The following is a 21,991-nucleotide window of genomic DNA, read 5'->3' as shown; positions in this document are numbered from 1 at the left end:
AGTTTTGAAAAACATGATGATGCAATGCAGATGATGACATGGCAAAATGCAACACGCAAGCAAATGACATGGCAACGACGACGAATAAACGGAAGACACGTGGCGCATCGGATCCGGAGCGTTACAATGTACGACATGGCTAAGGTCCTTACACGGGCAGATCCATATAGATATAGAGGCATTTGTAATTGGTCACACGAGGCTTGATTAAAATACTTGACATGAATAGGGTATCGTATATACCTAAAAAAGCCATCCTCACTAACTTATTTATTTCACTATGTAAGCATGTCATCTCACCATACGATTGCGCGTGGTATAAGGCCCACCTCCACATGCAATCATGCATGAAAAAAGACCCATCACAACATTCTTTTATTTTTACAGGAAAATATCTGATTTGTTCATCATTAATTATGGCAGTACAACGAACACCAGAAATAATAATAAAAATATTCATATCCGTAGACCACCTAACATGCATGAGAAAATGTTCTCCACTTGTTATTCTACTTGTATTCAATAAATTTTGTTACAACTATACATAATCAAATATGATAAGTCATATGTATTTTTAATTTTGATTCTCATATTATCAACCCAAATTCCTTACGTAGGTAAATCCCTTGTGTGAATCTCGTTCCTACATTCTACACGTGTGCATTGCTCCACAAAATTCCTAAACACATGGCTATTAGCACGGAAAACCACGACAAAGTCCATGGACATGCCAACACTATTAAAAAAGGAATGAGGTTGGTAAGTTGGGTTCTCTTCACTTTGTGCTTAAAAATAATACTCCAGTGCCATCAAAATACTTCCATTTCTTAAATATATCCACCTACACTTCTATATTTCAGAACCTCCGAGCTTTTCTAGTCGGATCCACCAAATCATTCATCACTACTACATATGCGAATAACACTGACCGACCAAATGTAGTCATTAGCACGAGACCCGTTAGTACCTCCAGGTCTGTGATGACATCACATACGGGGCCACTTGACCCGTATATGACATGTCTCATCACTAACGGGTCGCCCGTCAGTGCTACATATCAAAAGGCGCGAACCAGAGTCTTATCCCTGACCGACCTAAACGAATTGGGTGATTAGTGATGTAAAATACTGGATGCAGCTGTGGGCTGCTCTGCTAGGAGTCCAACAATCAAGTAGGACTGCTACTAGCAGTGCAACCCTAACTCCACAACAATACAAATCACAACATCACATACAAATATTTTTAATACTCCATTTCGTATAAACATATATGAAATCTTTTACATTGCATTTCATGGGATACACATATATTGCAATCGATAGCCTCACATACAAACAGTCTGAACTAGAGCCTTGTGCTGCTTCGGTAGTTTGAGCTCATGATCTCCCATGTCCCATTCACTAGTACAGGAATGACCATTGGAGATGGTTTGGGTACATGGGGCAACCGTGGTTCCACATTCCGGCTTAAAGCCCGCGTTGCTAATACTCATGGCCCACGCACGCAGTTCGTAAAACCATCCGCGTTGCTCGCGCAACGCCCCCAATGCTTCTTGTAACACATACATTTCGTCCGTAGTAACCACCTGCGATAGTTTTGTGCCGGAGGCGGTTACTAGTTGCATGCGGTACTCTACGTTGTGGAGGCAGTTTTTCTAGTACAATCGCCGGCGATGCTGATTAGATCATTCACATATTTTCCTATTATGGCCGCTCTAAATTCTCTGATTTGGCAGGCAATACTCAAGCATAGAACATAGCATACATCTCAAGCATCATGTCACATCACATGACATGACATAAAACTCATTGAAAAAACACATGAAACTTATTTACAAAAGAGCAAGTACCATAACTGTAATAACACAAGTATATGATAAGAGACTTGAAGATCAAAACTACGTCATTTTACAATGTACATACAACAATTTTAATGCAGTAAGAATGAAAGAATGTAGGATGAGTGATTACAATTCAGGTGTAGCGAAACGTCATCACGAGTCATCTGCATCTTGGTGAAAGTCTCCTCCTTTCATGATATGTTCAAGCAAGAATCCAGCTACCATGACACGTATTGCTATTTGCCAGTAGGTCATTTTCCCGCAGATTCTTCTTGGGGATATTTTAGAAAATCAGTAATGATTGGTATGATACTGTTAGCATCAAATGGCAAGAATATCACCAACTAAAAAAATATTAAATATTAAATTCAAATTTAATATCTCACTGCATATAGGTTTTCCTGCCGAAGGCTTACTCATCACATTGATTATAATATTGATTTTGTCACTATTTTTACAAACTATTTCTTTTGTTTCAAAATAAGTATTATGATTTTAATTTTAATTTAAATTAGAACCGTTTATTCAACTATTAAATTTGGACAGTCATTGATTAAATTTTTTGTTGATAGCTTACCAAGCTGGCCGCTTGGTATCAAATTTGGACAGTCAATCAAATTTTGTCAAAGCATGCATCTGGGCCTATTTGCTCGAAAGGGCTCCAAAGTCGAAAGCCTTCCAATCTTCCACCAGAAGCAACTCACCCCCGTCACGTGTCCCGCTGTTCCGGAACTCGATACCCCCAGCGCGCCGTCGCCGGAGACGATCAGACGACACAGCCGCCAGGCCAAATGGCGCCCAAGAAGAAGCAGCCGGTCTCGAAGCAGAAGCACAAGCCCAAGCCCTCTGCGCCCTCCTCCTCCTCATCCGCCGCGCCGCGCCTCGAGATCTCGTCGGAGAACGAACGCCGCCTCCGACAACTCCTCCTCAACTCCTCCACAGCCGGTGCCCCCTTCCCCGCGCCCCTAGATGCTCCAGGGGCGCGTGCCGAATCGAGGGAGCAGAAGGGGCGGCGTCTGCGCGGGGTCTACGACAAGCTGGCCCTGGAGGGCTTCTCTTCCTCGCAAATCGAGCAGGCTCTCTCCGCTATACCAGTTCGTACCCCCAAACGCGTATATAATCCTGCTGCGCTATCGAGTTGGCTGTTCATTGATGAATTTTGTTGTTGGGCAGGATTCGGCGACGTTTGAGTCGGTGCTGGATTGGCTGTGCTTTAATCTGCCCGGCGACGAGCTCCCCCTCAAGTTCGCGAGCGCCGCCGCCTCCTCTTCTCGTGCAGGTATTGGTTTGGAGGGTTTAGGGTTTTGTGCTTTGAGGCGGCGGCTAGTGCGTAATCAGGCGCATTTGTGTGAGCTGCCATGCGCGCGTCCGCATCGTCGTATCTTGTATGCATAGTTGCGATTTATGTACGAGCTTTAGCTCATTTCAGCACTTGCAGTTGTGCTCATTGGTTTAAATTGTGGATACTGGATTTTGTATTCTGCACGCCAGGGTAATGCGCACGCACTCTGCACGCCATGGGACATGGATTCGACTGAATGGCTGGGTGTTAGTTTGCCATGCTTACTTTTGTTGATTACTTTTGTGTGCTTCTGTAGGAACAGAGGGTTCAGTTAAGGTAGTATCAGCAGCGAAGGATAATTGGGTGCCTCAGAGTCGTGGGCCTGTGGAGGAGGCAAAGGTTAGCACTGAGGGGTTGGAAATTAAAATTGGGAGACGGCAAGAAGAGGACGTCACGTTGGACGATGGGCGGTCATCGCAAGCTGCATGGATCTTGCAGTACATGGAACAGCAAGAGGAGGTATAGATACATGAACAAGTGATTTATCGTTGGGATTGCTGCATCAAATCTTAATACTCTTTCAATAAACAATGGAGTTCATTAGGCATACGTTGTTTTTGTTTATCTGTTAACAGTTAAGTGCTCAGACCACTCTGTTTTATATTCTGAAATAACTTCGTTTATTTAGTGCCTCTACATCACACCTGTCAGACATACAAAGTTATAAACTAGTTTTTAGGAGACCCATTTCATTGTTTTGACACTTGTGTGCTAATTCGAGACGCTTCCTGAAAATGTTATTTGTTGTTTGAACAGCAAATTAGTTATACAATATATTAACTAATCATCTAGGGCCCTATTCACACCATTTGAAGTCCAATTTATCTGTTAAGCCCATGATTATGTATGTTGTCACGGTCTGTTAACTACTATCTCTGTTATGGAGTGCAAGATGTTATTTTGGACATTGACACAGTTTGGAAATGTACATCTTTGACTGTTTATTTTCACATTATATGTTAGTAAGTAGTATGATATAAAGTATTTATATTGCAGAATGTACTAATGTTATTTTAATGTGGTCAATTTGCATACGAGTCATTAAAGATTGAAAAGTTTTACATCTTCATTCTAAAATGATATCAGTTCAGTAATAAAGTAGACATTGTAGACAATGATGCTGATTGACAAAGGGGCACAACTTCAAATGCATATTGGTACACTACGGACTGAACCATATTATTGTTGAAGTGTATATGTGGATTGCCTAGCCCTTTCCATCAGTTTGGACTTTTGGTTGCGTTGGCTAGTGCATGAAGGTTTGCATGGTATCAGAGCTAAGGTCTTGAGTTCAAGTCATTGCTTTCGCAATTTATCCAAAAAATAGCTGCTGCCCCCCTTTGTCCACGTATAGGCCTCTTGAGCCATACCTCTGAGTCTATCCACGTGTTGACTTTCCGTGTCAGACGTGAGAGGGGGTGTTGAAGTGTATATGTGGATTGCCTAGCCCTTTCCATCAGTTCGGACTTTTGGTTGCGTTGGCTAGTGCATGAAGCTTGTTAACATTATGCCATTATTCCTCTCTCATGTTGTTTCTTTATTCCCTTATTTCATGTCCTATTTCATTGTACATTTGTTCCATCCCTTCGATTGATGTTAGGAGGAGGATGCAAATTCTAATGATTCCTCCACATGGGAAGATCGTTTAGCAGCAAGTTTTGAAGTTGCTGAAACAAAGCCAAGTAGGAGAAAGAAAAAGGGTAAGTTTTACAATTGTATTATTGATATGAAAGCTATATCAATCATTTTCTTATTCTTGAGTAGTTTTTAACATGTCTCTTATAAGTTTTCAAAGTATTTGTGGTTGCTGGATTTCTATCTAATGAACGTTTGTTTCAGGTAAAAAGGAGAACTCCAAAAATGGAAACTCAAAGGAAAATATAAGCCAATCTGTATCTCCTGTGTTGCCTAATTCGGAAATTGCAAGTGTTGAGGATGGTCAGATTGACCTGGGTGCAAGTGAGAACAAATCTCCCAGTCTTGTCCATATTGATGAAGGATCCAATTTACAGAAGGAAGTTCCTAAAAATGCCGGTGAAACTTGCACAAAGGAGGTTGAAGAAGAGGAAGTAGAGCTTGATAACTTGTTTTTTGAAGACTCGTCCGCTTGGGAGGTTGTGGCCCCTGAAATCTTGAAACAGCAACAAATAGAGAAATTGTCACATGACGGTTATGGCCATCTTCTTGGGAACATAGATGATGTATGGAAAAAGGTCAGGTGCTCTTACATGATCTTTATGTGAAGGAATCGTGTACCCTTGCTCTTTACTGTGGTTATGTATGCTCTTTTTTCATATTTGTAGTTTTAGGGCTGTTTTGCATAGCTTGGCTCTAGATTTCTAGACTGGAGCTGGACATGTCAAGTCAAATACAGTTGGCTTCACCTTCTTGCTTCTCTAAGGTTGCTTGGATCTTCCAATTTTGAGTAGGAAAATCGGAGAACCCTTTTGCACTCTATGGGCCCATGTTCTGTGTGTAAACATTTTGCCCCTGAATGCTCTAGTAAGCTGCAACAGCTTTACTACTAAAGATTTAGATTAGGTTGTTTTCGTTAAAGCGGCAAGAGAACATATCCCACCATATTAATATTTCCTTACTCCGTAGTATTGTCTGTTGGATATTAACCCTAAGGTTCATGTGGAGGCGGCAGCGAGAGACTGCCATCTCCCATTCAACTTTGCACAAAATCTCATATGAGCCGTCAAGTTTACCTCCATTCCTGCTGGTCCCCTATTCTGCGGACACAAATTCATGAGTCAAACACAGAATGCAGTAGAGTGAAAACATATACCTGTTCCAGCATATGCCCTTGTACAGTTTAGTTTTAGTTTTCTCTCCTTTTCAGTTCTGTTTTGTTCGCTTTTTGCGCCTTGCGCCTTGTTCTTGATTCGCTGAGTTTTGAGCCCTTTGTACTCTTGCATCATCTTGACGCTCCCTTCTTACACAATGATACACATTTGGGTGCGTGTTCGAGAAAAAATATATATCATGCACATTATTGAAGTTATCTAGATTTCCAGTTTACTACATTTATATAGCTGTATTATTATGTGAGGTTCGCTGTATGGATGGTCTGTCTCTGAGTCAGGACTGTTGCAGGAAATGATATGATCTCATGTTCCAAATGAGGCCTTAGTTTTTTGGGAAATACCTTAATGGACTACTGCAACAGGAGGATTGCTAAAAAAACTTCGAGGATGTATGGGAGAGAAATTACATTGAGTAGGACAGCTAAGTGCATAAGTTAAATTGAGCTTATACAAATCGTAATGACTGAAGTTGAACAGAATGTCTGTCAATGGCAACTATGTTGCAATGGTTCCATGAGGACTAACAACCAATTATAACATATATGGAAGTTTCATAAGTCGAGGTTTCTGGAGACTCATTATTTGGGCAATGAACACATCTGTACAATCTGAAACAGTAAGGGCCTTCTCAAAGGATTTTTGGAAGACTGCAATCCTTAAGATTTTTTCCTGTGTGTTCTGTTTGATTTGTAGGGTTGCAATACACAGGTCTTTCTCCTAAAGATTCCTTTGCACTATATACCATAGGAGAATTTCCATTTACTCAAACATACTGAAATGATTCCCATGTTTTTTCCTATGGTGTGATCCAACATGTTTTCACTGCCGAAGCTATTTAGGTGTTGTTTTGTCCTGTCATGCATTTGTCTCTAACTGTTTCATTATTATGGTGTTCTATAGGGAGATTGTGGTAAAATGCCAAAAGCTATTCTACAGAAGTTCTGTCAAAAACTTGGTTGGGATGCACCGAAGTATAGTAAAACATCAGAAAAGGATGGTAAATTTATATATGCTGTTAATGTATTGCGTGGTTCTACTGGCCGTGGTAAAAGTCGGAAGGCTGGAGGTTTGACGAAAATTGAGTTACCTGAGAAAGATGAAGAATACGTATCTGTTCAGGTTAGCGTTTACTAACCATATATGTATATGTATCTTATAATGTTTCTTAAAGAGCAATCCATTTCAAATTCAATTAGTTATTCTGATAACTTTCTTGAGATACACTTTGTAATGCTATTTCTTGAGATAACATCTGAAAAATGAATAACCTTATTGTTCCTTGCCTTGAATGTTAATAAACATCTGCTTAATTTGTAAACAGGAAGCACAAAGTAGAGTGGCGACATTTGCTCTATATCAACTGTTTGCTGATCTTCCACTACGTCAATTGCTTATTGAACCATACTCATCACTTGTTTTAAGATGGCAAGAAGGTTAGAAATTTTTGATCATGCATTCTTACCTGATGAATTATAGTTCGTTTGTGCCTTTCTGCTAAATATTGCATGGTCATGAAAAAAATAGGTGAATTAGAATTTTCATCAACATCAAGGGTGCTGGATACCGAGGATAGTCGAAGAGCTGGGTTTGTGGATATGTTATTGGATATGGACGCACATAATACTCTTCCATATCAAATCAGAGGTGCTCCTGAGGGCAGGGCATCCATTGACTCTCCGAATGATAAGGAGACCAATTCTGTCTATGAGAAGAAAGAGGCAACTTTGCTGAACCGTGCAGGTATTTTGCTGAACAGATCATTACTCAAGTTTTTATCTCGAAAGATTTTTCTGAATAACATCAGTACACCAAGCAATCATGAATGTGTTTGGTTATCATTTTCCTCCTTCCAAGACCTTCCTAGTATGTTATTGGCAGCAAGCTTGTCTCTGATGTGTAGTGTATTTAGCAATGACACCTGCCTTCTCTCCTTGAACTTTCTGGCACCAATATGGTTGCATCTTTTTACATCGAATCTGTTCCAGCGGTACTTTTCAACTTGAACCATATTATATCCTGGATTGTTTATCTTGCCTTGTATTTAGTTAACATTGTTTCTCTATTGTGATATCACTACTGTATCTCACTCTCTAAAACTATCTTGTATTATTGTAATTTTCCTTCATACATGTGTTAATAAATCAAGTGTAACTGTAATTCCACTTATTTAATTTTCCTTCATATGCGTGTTAGGAAACCAAGTGTAACTATTAATGTGGCCTTTCTGTAATTAGGATCAAGACCAGAGCAAGCAGAGAGCACAGCTTTGAAAAAGCAGTTGGAACACAAAAGGAAGTTGCCCAAGTATCTGGTATGCAGTGAATGTGCATTGCACTACAAGTATTCTCCATTTTTTTTATATATTTGTTCTAAAGATTCTCTGTTCACCTTGAATTCAGAAAATGCTGGGAGCAAGAGCTTCTTTACCAATCGCTAGACTGAAAAACCATTTCCTACAGTTACTGAAAGAGAATGATGTAATTGTTGTCAGCGGAGAAACTGGATGCGGGAAAACAACTCAGGTACCTGCAGTAGTTTTTATCCAAGTTCCTTAGTTTTTAATGTTATTTCCTATTTTAGTATCTTCTTTCTTTGGTGCCAATGGTTATTGCAAGATAACCATTTCACATGACAGGCAACACGCCTTTGCATCACATCACACAACCGTATCCTCTCCTTTTCTGCGAGTGCACATAGATGATTCATCACAGTTTTTCATTTGATTCCCTAGAGATAAGTATATCTTAATTATGGGTGAAGCAAGGGAAGTATCCAATTTTGTACTGCACAAGCATTCTGGCTATCACAAATTCTGCCAATAGTTGTGGTTTGCAATACCTTGGCCATAAACTACTTGACTCTGAAATTCTCACTTGCTTGCCACATTTGAGAAAGGTTGTATAGCCAACTTGAAAATTTGTTAATTTCGACCTGGCTTTGTTGGATGTACTTGACTACTTCGTATCATATGCCTTAATGAAAATGCAAGTTGCTGCATTGGACATGCTGGCCGACTGTTGAATCCATGTCCATGATGATAACATGTGGGGCTCATGCTTGACAGATTCAGCATAGTGCCATCCTCATAATATGGGCGCAGTTAAGATCTTAATCTTTCCATGATTCAATTTCACCATTCAATATGTGAACAGAGTAATCTTGTGATATATATGGGTGTCCTGTCTGTCCAATACAATTGTAAGGGCCGGGCCGGCGAAATTCGGGGCTCTGTGCCAAATTCTAAAATGAGGCCTATTTCCCTAGAAAGATCAAACTATAATCAACTTATCTACAACTCCTTTATGATATTGAATTAAATCCTCTAATTTTAATTTTCTTCTCATGTCTCCTAACTAGATTCATATTCTCTAGAGGACACAACTTGGATATTAATATACAAGTATATAAATGATAAAAATTACAAAATTGAAGGTATACACATCAAACAGTTAGCAGGATCTTATTTGTAGAACTAAGACTGCGGAACTCACAGACGTCAAATTTGTCCTCGTCGAAATGTCCTGGACGAGGCGTGAGGGACTGATGGAGAGGCGAGATGCCATCACAGTGAGATCGATCAGACGTGCACGTTGGACAAAGATGACACACCCTTGATTAGTACTATGAGGATTGTAAAATGAATGTGGCAACGAGCGAGCTAGCACCTGTCCTGTACATTGAACTGCTCTGTATTAGTTGATTTAGAGATTGATTTGATTGAGTCGATTTAGCACTTTGCCGGAATACGGCCGTGTGCCTGCCCACTCACCTGCTATTGTTGCTGCTGTCCCTTGCTGTGTTGAGGGCCCTGCCTATGCTGGCAGCTGCCGGTCCTCTGCTGCGTCCTCGGCCCGCAGCTGCCGTCCGTCTGCTGCGCCGTTAGGGTTACACTGTAGATTGGGATTACTGCTCCTGCGCTCACGCCTTCTTTTGTGTGTGCGAACGATCGGTATTTTCCAACCTTCTTTTGTGTGTGCGAACGATCGGTATTTTCCAGGCCTTTTTTGTGTGTGCGAACAATCGGTATTCTCCAGGCATGCAGCACTATCCGGGCCTTTCGGCCTGCTGGCTGCATCTGTCATTAACTAACATGAAGGACTAGTTACTGATGTGCACTTCTGCTCAAAGAAAAGTTACTGATGTGCACCTAAATTGGTGCCCCTGCCACCTGGAGGCCTTGTCCGGCCGCACAGGTCGCACACCCCTGCGCCCGGGCCTGACAATTGTTATATTTCTAACTTGTTTTTTCTAGAGCACTTGGAAATATATTTGGTACTGAAGACAATGCAGCACAAGTACCAGCTTGGGCTGTTAATTCTAATCTTTCCAGAAGCGTGGAATTTCTCATGGTTATTTGTCATCCACTTGCAGGTGCCACAGTTTATTTTGGATGATATGATTGAGTCTGAGCTTGGTGGTAATTGCAACATTGTTTGCACACAACCTAGGAGGATAGCGGTATAATCACGATTTAGAACTTATATTTCATCTTTTCTTTTCAATGCAACATCATTGTTCTATATTATATTACCTCCGTCCCAAAATTCTTGTCTTATATTTGTCTAGATACGGATCTAGACAAATTTAAGACAAGAATTTTGGGATGGAGGGAGTAGTTGTATGATATACAAAAACTGGCAAGGATGTTGCAACATAATCTTATATTATATTGTATTTTATTTTGGTTGCTCAAATTAATACAAGTCGTCTGGAATTAATTAGCATATGACAGGAGGAAAATAATTTCCGTAATACCCTGAGTTGATTTAATCATTCGTAGTATTTTATTTGAAGTTCATCATGTTTATCTTGCGTTCATGGATTTTCTGGGGTTTTCCGAAGCAATTTGTTTTTTTTCTACTGTTATTTTGTGTGTGTATTAAATAAATTCCGGAAATCAATATTTAGTTATATTGATTTTCTCTCTCTTCTCCCTTTGGACCTTGGACAAATATAGGCATGTTCCTTGCCTTGTGTATCACCACCGAAGCATCTCTCTATTCTCATTTTTTTTCTTTTCTTCTATTATGTTCAACCACCGAATTAACCAGAGGCCCAAGGCCCAGTGAGGAGCACCAAGCCGCACGGCCCAGCCGAGTAGCGAACAACAGGTCGCTCGTCTTCCACCTCTAGCCTGCGCGTATAGAAACAAAATGTCCATGGCTGCCCTCTTCTCCTTGCCCCATCACTTCTAGACCAACACTAGAATTATAGCCCATCCAACCACAAATCCATCCAGCCTGATCGTTCCTCGTTTAATTGACTTAACACCACACAAGAAAACTGACGAACTTAATGTCAGCCATTGACATTCGTCACTTGATCCTCCTCTCCCGGCCATCATTCTCAGAACCACTCACGTCACTACGTGCGCTTGGACCTCCTCTATAATAGCCCTATGGTCTCATTCACCAATTCATTTCGCATCACCCACAATCTTCCCAGCAACAGAGCCGCATCTACACTATGTTTCCCCTACCGTCGCCGCAGGTGAGCACTTTGGCCTGATTCCTTCCACCAATCGAACCCCCTCACCATATCCCACCTCCTAGACATCTTCCTCTGGCCGTTTCATCGTTGGCCGCGCGCACGACGGAGCCATAGGTCTTTTATAGAGGATGTCCAAGCGCACGTAGTGAGGCGACCACTTGGGGCCGACGCCTTTTATCGATTCTATCCGCGTCACAGAGTTCTTAGGCTTGGGTCTAGATCACCGAGAACTCGCCGGAGATATGGAAGTTGAATAAGACATCGACGTGCTCCGGTGCGCGTCGTTGTCGTCGAACTATGGCGATGTAGAGATGGTAGGCGCTGCTCTTTGCGACGAGGGGAACTCCGTGACGCGGATGGAATCGACGAAAGGTCGGCCCCAAGTGGTGGCGGCAACATGGCTCCGTTGTGCGCGCGGCCAACGATGAAACGGCCAGAGGAAGATGTCTAGGAGGTGGGATATGGTGAGGGGGTGGAAGGAATCGGGCCAAAGTGCTCACCTATGGCGAAGGTAAGGGAAATACAATGTAGATGCGGCTCTGTTGCTGGGAAGATTGTGGGTGATGCGAAAGGAATTGGTGAATGAGACCATAGGGCTTTTATAGAGGAGGTCCAAGCACACAACTCCTAGACGTTCCTAACATCATCCAAAATCGCCCTATGGGTTTAGGCTTGGGTTTAGATCACCGAGAACTTGTCGGAGATATGGAAGTTGAATAAGACATTGACGTGCTCTGGTGCGCGTCGTTGTCGTCGAACTACGGCGATGTAGAGATGGTAGGCGCTGCTCCTTGCGACGAGGGGAACTCCGTGACATGGATGGAATCGACGAAAGGTTCACAGGTGACGGCTGCGTCGGCCCCAAGTGGTGGCGGCGACATGGCTCCGTCATGTGCGCGGCCAACGACGACGAACGGCCAGAGGAAGATGTCTAGGAGGTGGGATGTGGCGAGGGGGTTCGGTTGGTGGAAGGAATCGGGCCAAAGTGCTCACCTGCGGCGATGGTAGGGGAAATGGTAGATGTGGCTCTGTTGCGGGGAAGATTGTGGGTGATGCGAAAGGTGAATGAGACCAGAGGGCTTTTATAGAGGAGGCGCACGTAGTGACGCGAGTGGTTCGGAAAAATGGCCGGGAGAGGGAGATCAAGTGACGAATGCCAATGGTTGACATTAAGTTCGTCAGTTTTCTTGTGTGGTGTTAAGTCAGTTAAACGAGGAACGATCAGGCTGGATGGACTCGTGGTTGGTTGGGCTATAGTTCTAGTGTTGATGTTAAGGAGTAAAGAGGTCTAGAAGTGATGGGGCAAGGAGGAGAAGAGGGCAGCCATGGACGTTTCTGCACGCGCAGGCTGGAGGTGGAAGACGAGCGACCTGCTGTTCTCTGCTCGGCTGGGCTGTGCGGCTTGGTTCTCCTCGCTGGGCCTTGGGCGTGTTGTTAATTTGGTGGTTGAACTGAATAGGAAAAAAAATGAGAATAGAGAGATGCTTCGGTGGTGATACACAAGGCAAGGAACGTGCCTATATTTGTCCATGGTCCGAAGAGAGAGAAAATCAATATAATTAAATATTGATTTTCGGAATTTATTTAACACACAAAAAAATAATAGTAGAAGAAAAACCAAATGGCTTGGAAAAACCTGTAAGCAAGATAGACAAGATGAACTTCAAATAAAAACCAAATGCCTATGAATGATCGAATCGACTCAGGGTATTATGGAAACTATTTTCCTCCTGTCATATGCTAAATTAAATCCAACGTCTTGGTATTAATTTGAGCAACCCAAATAAAATACAATATAATATAAGATTATGTTGCAACATCCTTAGCTTTAGATTTTTTTTGAATTCCTCCCAAAAAAAATCAGGCTCAACCATATAGTGATTGTACATCATAAAATGCTGCATTATTATGAGATCATTTGGGACGGTAACTGCTTATTTCTATCTGTTATATTTAAAGCACTGATCTTGCAGTCACTGGAGATGATCATCCATATCTTTTTTTTTATACATCAATCCATATCTTCTTTTTGATTGAACATACATACATTGTTAAATATAACTTGGATTAGTCTACTTATTTATAGGCCATTTCAGTAGCAGAAAGAGTGTCTGATGAAAGGTGTGAATCTTCACCTGGCTCTAAAGATTCCTTGGTTGGATATCAAGTTCGTCTCGACAGTGCTCGGTGCTTGTTCTTTCTTTCTCATATGCATATGATATACATTCGGAGTTATTACAAGTCTCGGTGGTGTGTTGTAGATATGTTTGTAATAATTTTGATTCTTTCTACTGCTTTAGGAATGAGAGAACAAAGCTTCTGTTCTGTACAACTGGTATCCTTCTGAGAAAGTTATCTGTAAGTACTGCCCTCATATCTATCATTGTTGTGTCTTCATGAAGTGTTTTGATTGTGTGCCAAAGTTTCAGGCTTTCGGCTACTAAAAAATAATACTGTTTTTTTCTTAATATTTGTTCTTCTGCCTTTGTCATTCCTTAATAGCTGCTAAGGATTCTTTCTTACAAACTTCACATATTTCAGGGAAACAAAGACTTAAGTGATGTTACTCATGTTGTAGTAGATGAAGTACATGAACGCACTATTTTGGTATGTACTTGCTTGTGTATGTTCTTTCTTTATGTGCTACAAAATGTCTTGTTTCTTCGTATGACAGATGAAGCACATGATTAATCCTAATTTGCCCCTTTCAGAGCGACTTTTTGCTGATTGTTCTTAAGAGTCTTGTTGAAAAACGCTCTAATCAACCAGGAAGAAAGCTGAAAGTGATTCTCATGTAATGTCCATTCCCTTATATATTTTCTTATCATTTGCAGTTTTTTGTTGCACCGATTATTATGAGATCTGTGTATTTATATCTTTGTGTTTATCTTCAGGTCTGCAACTGTTGATTCAAGCCTATTCGCACGATACTTTGGAGATTGCCCTGTGATTAGTGTTGAAGGAAGAACACACCCAGTTTCAACTCACTTCCTTGAAGATGTTTATGAGAAAATGGAGTACTGTCTTGCTTTGGATTCTCCTGCATCAGGAGCATACTTCGCACAGCATGGAGAAAAGGTTTCCCTTTGCTCAATTTTTATTCAATACAAATCTATCAACCGTTGGAGCCCCTTTCTAGAACCTTACTGTTGGAGCCTTTGACGACTGCTGCTCTGTCTCAATTACTATCTTGTAAATATCCCCTGTTTTCAAACTGTATACTATATCTTGTAAATATCCCCTGTTTTCAAGTTATATACTGATCTAGTTTTCTATTATATGATATTATTAGCACAGAATACATCTTAGGTTTTCGTGAGTGCTAGATATCTTTTTCTTGATCTTCTGTGTTTGATCACAGTTGTTTTCAAGAATCAAGGATGGCATGCAACTTATTTTCCATGTATTGCCAGCCCAATATGATGCAAGGATATGATGAGGCTCGTACCTGCACAAGCTAGAATTCCCTGTTAGAAACTTGGAAATTTGAATTGTTTTAGGGAAAGAGTGTTATACATATGCTTAATCTTATGGTATACAGTGATAGGCATTTGTGCAAGTATCTGCGCCTTCAAATCCTCGAAGCTAGCCGGTGGGCAAGTTTATATGCATGATACTTGTCCTTCACTGTTTCTCATCATTTGTGTGCTATATCAATGCCTAAATCCTTCTCAATTTCTTTTCCAGTGGAAGCATGCTAGTAGCTCAGTGAATAACCGGAGAGGAATGAAGAACCTTGTCATGTCCTCATGGGGGGACGAGTCAATGCTTTCTGAAAATTATGTTAATCCTCACTATAGCTCCGATTGCTATCAGTCATACAGTGAAAGGACCAACCTGAATCTAGTGAGTTTGTTCTCTGAACCATATGTCTTGCACCTTTTTTTATTACGTTTCAGTTCTCGCTGAAAATCTTCAATTGTCAACTCAGAAACGCTTAAACGAAGATGTCATTGATTTTGATCTGCTGGAAGACTTAATATGCTATATTGACGAGAACTGCCCCTCAGGCGCTGTTCTAGTATTTCTTCCTGTAAGTTTATTGCATTATGTCAGCTTAATGTTTGTTTTTTGAAATACATATATTTCTTATTTCTTATCATGTGGAGCATCCATTTGTCATTGATTGTACTACAGGGAGTTGCAGAGATCGAAATGCTGATTGATAGATTATCTGCTTCAGTTAGATTCAAAGGGGCATCATCTGATTGGATCCTTCCTTTGCATTCAATGCTTTCACCCACTGATCAAAGGAAGGTGTTCCAGTCTCCACCAGAAAACATTCGCAAGGTGAGTACTCTTGTCTCCCTAAATCTAGCAAGTACTTAGTTACTTATTAGTACTTACGACAAGGTATTGCAGGTTATTCTTGCCACGGACATAGCAGAGACTAGCATTACAATTGATGATGTTGTATATGTAGTTGATACTGGAAAACACAAAGAGAATCGTTATAACCCGCAGAAGGTATCTCTCTTGTTTGTATCTGTCATTTGTGCTTTTTCAACAAGTAAAACTTTTCCAACAAGGATCAATACACTATGCAAACCACAAGCACAAGTTCGCCAAGTATAACTGCTGGGTGAAATACTATTGCACTCTCTTTATTAGCCTATGGGTTTCGTCACAACATTCTAGTTGTTAAGCTTCATGGACTAGCCAACGCAACCAAAAGTCTGAACTGATGGGAAGGGCTAGGCAATCCACATACACTTCAACACCCCCTCTCACGTGTGACGCGGGAAGTCAACACGTGAATAGACTCAGAGGTATGGCTCAGGAGGCCTATACGTGGACACAGAGGGGGGCAGCATCAATTTGTGGATAAATTGTGAAAGCCAGGACTTGAACTCAAGACCTTAGGCTCTGATACCATTTTAAGCTTCATGCACTAGCCAACATAACCAAAAGTCCGAACTGATTGTTAAGTTATTTATCTGAAGTAGTGGCCATGGATTTCTGAGTGAAATACCTTTCAGAAGTAGTTAGTATAACCCCATTATAGAAAATTAAACAAATGAAGTAGTGCACTTATGAAATCATACTTGATGGTGTAGTGGTCATATGTGCATCATGTGTAGGTTTCTACAAGGCCACATTGTGTAAAGCCTGTGATTTAGACTTGTAGCCTATGATGCCTAGTTACCCACAGTAGCAAGCGCACGTGGATGTGTTCTAGAAAACATGCACGTGCGGAACACATCAATGACTTAGCAGCTTCGTTCTTTTTGTGGTTGCCCTCGTGACCATGATAATAACCTTTTAATGCATTCATTGACATGATAAAATCTTAATAAAATGGTATCCTATAAGGATGCCATATGTAATATGTTTATGACGATGATTAAGTTGAGACATAATATCTCAAGTAAATGACACTTCTAACTATTCTGTCGCATATTTTTGCAGAAAATGTCAAGCATAGTAGAAGATTGGATTTCTCGTGCAAATGCAAAACAGAGACGGGGACGAGCTGGTCGTGTGAGGCCTGGGTTGTGTTTCTGCCTTTATACTCACCATCGTTTTGAAAAACTGATGCGGCCGTTTCAGGTTATTGCATGTCATACTCACTTTATTTTTGTATAAGATCTTTTGCGTCCAAGATACATCAGTCAGATTCTCTAGAGTATAAGGACCTTTCTGCTATTCCTTGTTTGTTGATCATGCTTCATAAAAACCTACCAGTTTTCCCGCACTTGCTATCTGAGTCCTGACATGCCATCTGCATTTAATTAAAGAAGTTTGAAATCTGAATTCTGCACAAGAGATTTTGCATCCAATATTTCAACATATGCAAATATGTATTGTCTCGACGCAAGTGGGCTACACTTACATTAGTACTATTCATATGCTAAAGATAATCTCACTCATCCTAGATGGAACATTTAACCATTTTGCACTGATATTTCTGTCTACTTTGTTTATAAGGTGCCTGAGATGCTGCGGATGCCATTGACTGAGCTGTGTTTGCAAATAAAATCACTTCATCTGGGTGACATAAAATCATTCCTACTAAAGGTACAACACCCCTCCCCCCAAATGCCATTTTTTTGTGTTGGGTGGGTAGGGAGGCGGGTCAGTCACATCCATGGTACCTTTCAAGTTTTCTGTCACAACATGAGCTTCGTTATAGTTATATATGTTTTGATTGCTGTTTTGTGTCAGCTGTGTGACATTGTGTTTCAGAGTGCTCACATTACATTGTCTATCATAATTTTGCAGGCTGTAGAGCCCCCAAAAGAAGAAGCTATCTCCTCTGCAATTGACTTGTTATTTAAGGTTCCATTCTGCTTTCTATCATGTAAACCTGCAGTGTGCTGATCATAGGTAGATCAATATTCATATTTCTTTTCTAGCTCGTCATCAAACTTTATCCTGTCTGTTTGTTGTCTTGACTTTTGAGTAGGTTGGAGCCTTTGAAGGACATGAAGAGTTATCACCTCTTGGCTATCATTTAGCAAAACTACCCGTTGATGTTTTGATTGGCAAGGTGCGGCTAACATATATTTTACTGGTTCATTTATCATATGTAGTACTCCCCCATCCATCGAAAATAGACGACTTCCTAGAAAGTGTACAGTCAAACTTTAACTATTGGTATATAATAAGATTACTGAGATTAGTCAAATCAAAATTATATCATTAGATTTGTCATTTTTTTATAAGCTTGCAGTTCCTATAATTTTGTACTATGTATTCACATACAAAATAGCGGCTGAGGTTGCATCATAGAGACCCTGCACATATCTAAAATGTCATGTATTTTGGATGGAGGGACTAGTTATTTGATGCATACAGTTTCATCAAAGTAACTTGGTAGATTGCTGGGATACCTTTCCTAATTAGCATATCATCTATGATGGTTGCCATAAGACAATCTCACCATGTCAGTTGTAACGTTCATTAATTTTGTTAGTACTGCATGAGAGGAAGGACTAGGATGGATCTTATTTGTAATCTTAAGGTTACCATGCAAATTTGGAAGCCGTTTTACTTCCCCTTCGTCAGTTGGTCTTTAGTCTTCGCTACACTGCCCTATTCACAAAATCTGGAGGCGTATTCTATTTTCAATGCAAGATGGAATTAAAAATTTCAGTGATAGACCCTATTGTGTTCCTCATGTATCTTTGAATTGTTGCATATTGCACCCCTTTTATCCATTTCTGTACCAGTTGACTAATGTAGAAGAATTTACATTGATTTGTAGGTGTAGTGCTCCTTTTCATACCTTGTGATTAATTGAGTTTTGCCACATATCGGTTTTGTATCTGTCCAAGGGTTCACTAAAATTAATCTATCTGTCCAAAATAATTTTTGTAGTTTATACCAACTCTTTTTCTTCCTGTTCTGATGTTCTGATTAATTAAGCCTATGAGAACTGCAGATGATGCTCTATGGGGCTATCTTTGGCTGCTTATCACCAGTTCTTTCTGTTGCTGCTTTTCTGAGTTATAAATCCCCTTTCATCTCTCCAAAAGATGAGGTATTATTTGTATAGAATGATAAATATTTCATGTATTTTATTCTGAAAAAAGTATTTTATATATTTTAATTATGTCCTGATATTCCTGTTTTTTTGTAACACAGAAGCAAAATGTAGAGAAAGCAAAGGCTGCATTGTTGAATGAAAATCTTGATGGGTCTACTTCTATAATAGATAACAAACAATCAGATCATTTGTTAATGGTTATTGCATACAACAAGTGGTCCCGGATACTGCAAGAGGTAACTGCTTTCTTTTGTTATGGAATTCAGTTTTTGTCATTTGATAGAGTTGTATGTATGCATAATAGTTAGCAGCATGCTTTATCTTAGAATTTACAATTGGCATGGTTTGTGCTGTACATACCAGACACTAAAAGGAGTTACAGATATAAGGATTTCTAAAAAGATGATTCTGAATTGCAGCATGGAGCTAGATCTGCTCATCAGTTTTGCCGTTCATTCTACTTGAACAGTACAGTGATGTATATGATCAGGTTGGATTCCTAACAGTTATTTAATTTTCAGATTCTAGATTGAAATTCTGGTTAGTAATACTGTGATAGAAGGAACTAGTCACTTATCACCGTTTTTGAGATTAAAAAAAGCCCAGATAAGTCAATTTTCTCGTTTTGTCGCTACCACATCAGCAACCACCCAACCATCTCAATATCACATGGTAACCGTAGTCATACCAGCTAGGGTTTAAGTGAACCTAGCAAAGCTCAAGTATTGGTTGGTAACTTGCAGCTCTCCTCTGTACCCGTGTCGGTGCAAGAACATATCTTCTGTAGTCACTACTAATTGTAAAAGCGATTGTTAACCTGTTTTTTGTTCACGCCTACTTCCAAATTTGTTATACTTTAATATAGAGTCAACTGAGCAATTACTGCTAACAAACATCAGTTTTTCAATTTTATTTTGTAGTAAAATTGTAAAGTAACTGTCAACTACAAACCATCTAATTTGATTTTTATCCCCAGGGACATGCGTCTACAGTATGGCTCATTATTAGCAGACATTGGACTTGTGGATCTTCCTAAAGATAATCTGGTATGTCTTAAAGAATTGCATTAGTAGTTCGTAAGTAACTGAAAATTAACCTGATAATTATTTACTCTAAATTTGGATAATGTGTCATATAACTTTGTCTTGTTAGTTGATTGAAAAAATAACCTGATAATTTACTCTAAATTTGTATAATGTGTCTTATAACTTTGTCCTGTTAGTTGATTACAAACTGTGTACTGAAATCACAAAGCTCATGTGGATCACTTGGGTGATCCTGGCGGTTTGTGTCACATGATGGTCCAAGTTAACTCTGCCTCCAGTGCACTTCTACCTTAAATAGGCATAAACACCTATATCATTATATTTGAATTTGAATATAGGATTCACAATTAATCTATTCCAGTTTTTTTTTTCCATCTCTGGGAGTTTCTCACCCTCAAAAGAAAGGAGGTGCCTTTAGTTTCACTTTCGCAAGTTGCTTATATGAATACTTTTTAAATCAAAATAGCTGAACTTCTACTTTTCCAGATTACAGGTTTAGGAGTACTAACTTGCTAATTTAATTTATGAAGTTTAGGGGCTTTAGTGGCAGTTGAGATATTTTACACTTAGTTTTCTTAATTTGTTGTATGACTACAAAGTTGTAAAAGTCATGTTTAAAATTCCTGTCTCGAGACCTTGAAAATTTAGTAACATCAGATAGAGAAGAGAGGAAGTAGCTTCCTTTCTTTTGGGGTACTGCAGATGGTACAATGCACTTTACTTTTACTCATTGTTGCCTGAATTCTCCTTTTCTAATTTGAGTGGAGACAGACATAAAAATCAATCTTCTAATGCCAATTTATTTTACCGTTTTCCAGAATCAAATGAATGGGAATAGAAAAAGCAATCTTGAGAGTTGGTTTGCCAATATATCTCTTCCGTTCAACTTATATGCTGGCTATACCTCAGTTATCAAGGTAATGACGTGATTTTTGTACACCTTTTTGTCAGTTTGTTGATGTGCACCACAGTCTAAAATAAATATGCACATGTTTATGAAATGATCTCGTACTGTTACTTGTTCAGAAGTATAATATCTTACCATATTGTTTATTTTTCAAAATTTCAATGTTATGCTAACATTTTTATAAAATGCTTATGTGGCATTTGTAGTCGGTCATAAGTGCAGGTCTATACCCTAATGTTGCAGCAACTCTGGAGGGTGTTGATCCAGGAGCTTTGGGTGGCAGAAAGCCATCTGATGTTCTGTTTGGTAAGGATCGTCCTCGATGGTATGATGGAAGGCGAGAAGTTCATATACACCCATCGTCTGTGAATCACAGCTTGAAGTCAGTGCAATACCCATTTCTGGTGTTCCTTGAAAAGGTTTGTTTTACACTTGCATGACTGGATGAGTATCTCTCAATCCCTGCCATCTTGTTTTCTTCTTGGGGTGGATGTTGTCTATTTAGTTAGTTTTTGTATAATATGTTTTTGGTGTCAGATAGTATATGTACCACTACCTTGGCTTCTAGACACTAGCAGATTCAGAGAAATTTGCACGTACTAATTAATTTCTTAGATTCCTATTTCTGTTTGAAGTAGTGCTCGATTTTAGTGACCCATATGTCATATAATAAAGACCTGAATATCCAGCGAACGTCAGATTTTTAGGAATGGCAAATTGAACGTTTTTCCATGGCAAATTATGTTTGCCGAGGGCGGCAAGTTTAGTTGATGAACATGGCAAATCCGCCTCAGTTCATTTTCTTGCCAGGAAATTGCCGTGCTTGCCAAATAAATTTGCCATCCTCGCGCCAATATAAATTGCCATGAATAACGTTTTTCCATGCCTGAAAATCTGATGCCGGATTTTTATCATTTCCGTATAATAATGTATCTGTGATTATGGTATCATCCCCAGCACACCAATTCAGCAAATGCGAGCTCTAAATATCTGTTCCCCATTTTCAGGTTGAGACTAGTAAGGTGTTTCTACGTGATACCAGTGTCATTTCCCCCTACTCACTCCTT

General features: G+C 39.9%; 1 protein-coding gene across 1 annotated transcript in view; it reads left to right on the top strand.

Annotated features, from left to right (window-relative positions):
* Window positions 1-2,520: 2,520 nt before the first annotated feature.
* Window positions 2,521-21,991, top strand: part of LOC123053333 (DExH-box ATP-dependent RNA helicase DExH7, chloroplastic) — a gene marked incomplete in the record, with an annotated part of 21,953 nt that continues 2,482 nt past the window's right edge. The window contains 31 exon segments of the mRNA XM_044476795.1: window positions 2,521-2,934; window positions 3,014-3,119; window positions 3,439-3,641; window positions 4,783-4,882; window positions 5,022-5,395; window positions 6,893-7,111; window positions 7,314-7,425; window positions 7,517-7,732; window positions 8,227-8,303; window positions 8,392-8,514; window positions 10,364-10,450; window positions 13,569-13,669; window positions 13,783-13,840; window positions 14,024-14,089; window positions 14,194-14,276; window positions 14,377-14,560; window positions 15,170-15,328; window positions 15,414-15,515; window positions 15,620-15,772; window positions 15,845-15,949; window positions 16,892-17,032; window positions 17,411-17,500; window positions 17,705-17,761; window positions 17,889-17,972; window positions 18,867-18,965; window positions 19,070-19,207; window positions 19,391-19,461; window positions 19,948-20,017; window positions 20,836-20,934; window positions 21,131-21,343; window positions 21,932-21,991. Coding sequence (XP_044332730.1) covers window positions 2,632-2,934; window positions 3,014-3,119; window positions 3,439-3,641; window positions 4,783-4,882; window positions 5,022-5,395; window positions 6,893-7,111; window positions 7,314-7,425; window positions 7,517-7,732; window positions 8,227-8,303; window positions 8,392-8,514; window positions 10,364-10,450; window positions 13,569-13,669; window positions 13,783-13,840; window positions 14,024-14,089; window positions 14,194-14,276; window positions 14,377-14,560; window positions 15,170-15,328; window positions 15,414-15,515; window positions 15,620-15,772; window positions 15,845-15,949; window positions 16,892-17,032; window positions 17,411-17,500; window positions 17,705-17,761; window positions 17,889-17,972; window positions 18,867-18,965; window positions 19,070-19,207; window positions 19,391-19,461; window positions 19,948-20,017; window positions 20,836-20,934; window positions 21,131-21,343; window positions 21,932-21,991 — 4,053 coding nt within the window.

The sequence above is a fragment of the Triticum aestivum genome, chromosome 2D (assembly GCF_018294505.1).
Source record: "Triticum aestivum cultivar Chinese Spring chromosome 2D, IWGSC CS RefSeq v2.1, whole genome shotgun sequence".
Classification (NCBI taxonomy): Eukaryota; Viridiplantae; Streptophyta; class Magnoliopsida; order Poales; family Poaceae; genus Triticum; species Triticum aestivum.
This window is presented reverse-complemented; position numbering and strand designations above follow the sequence as displayed.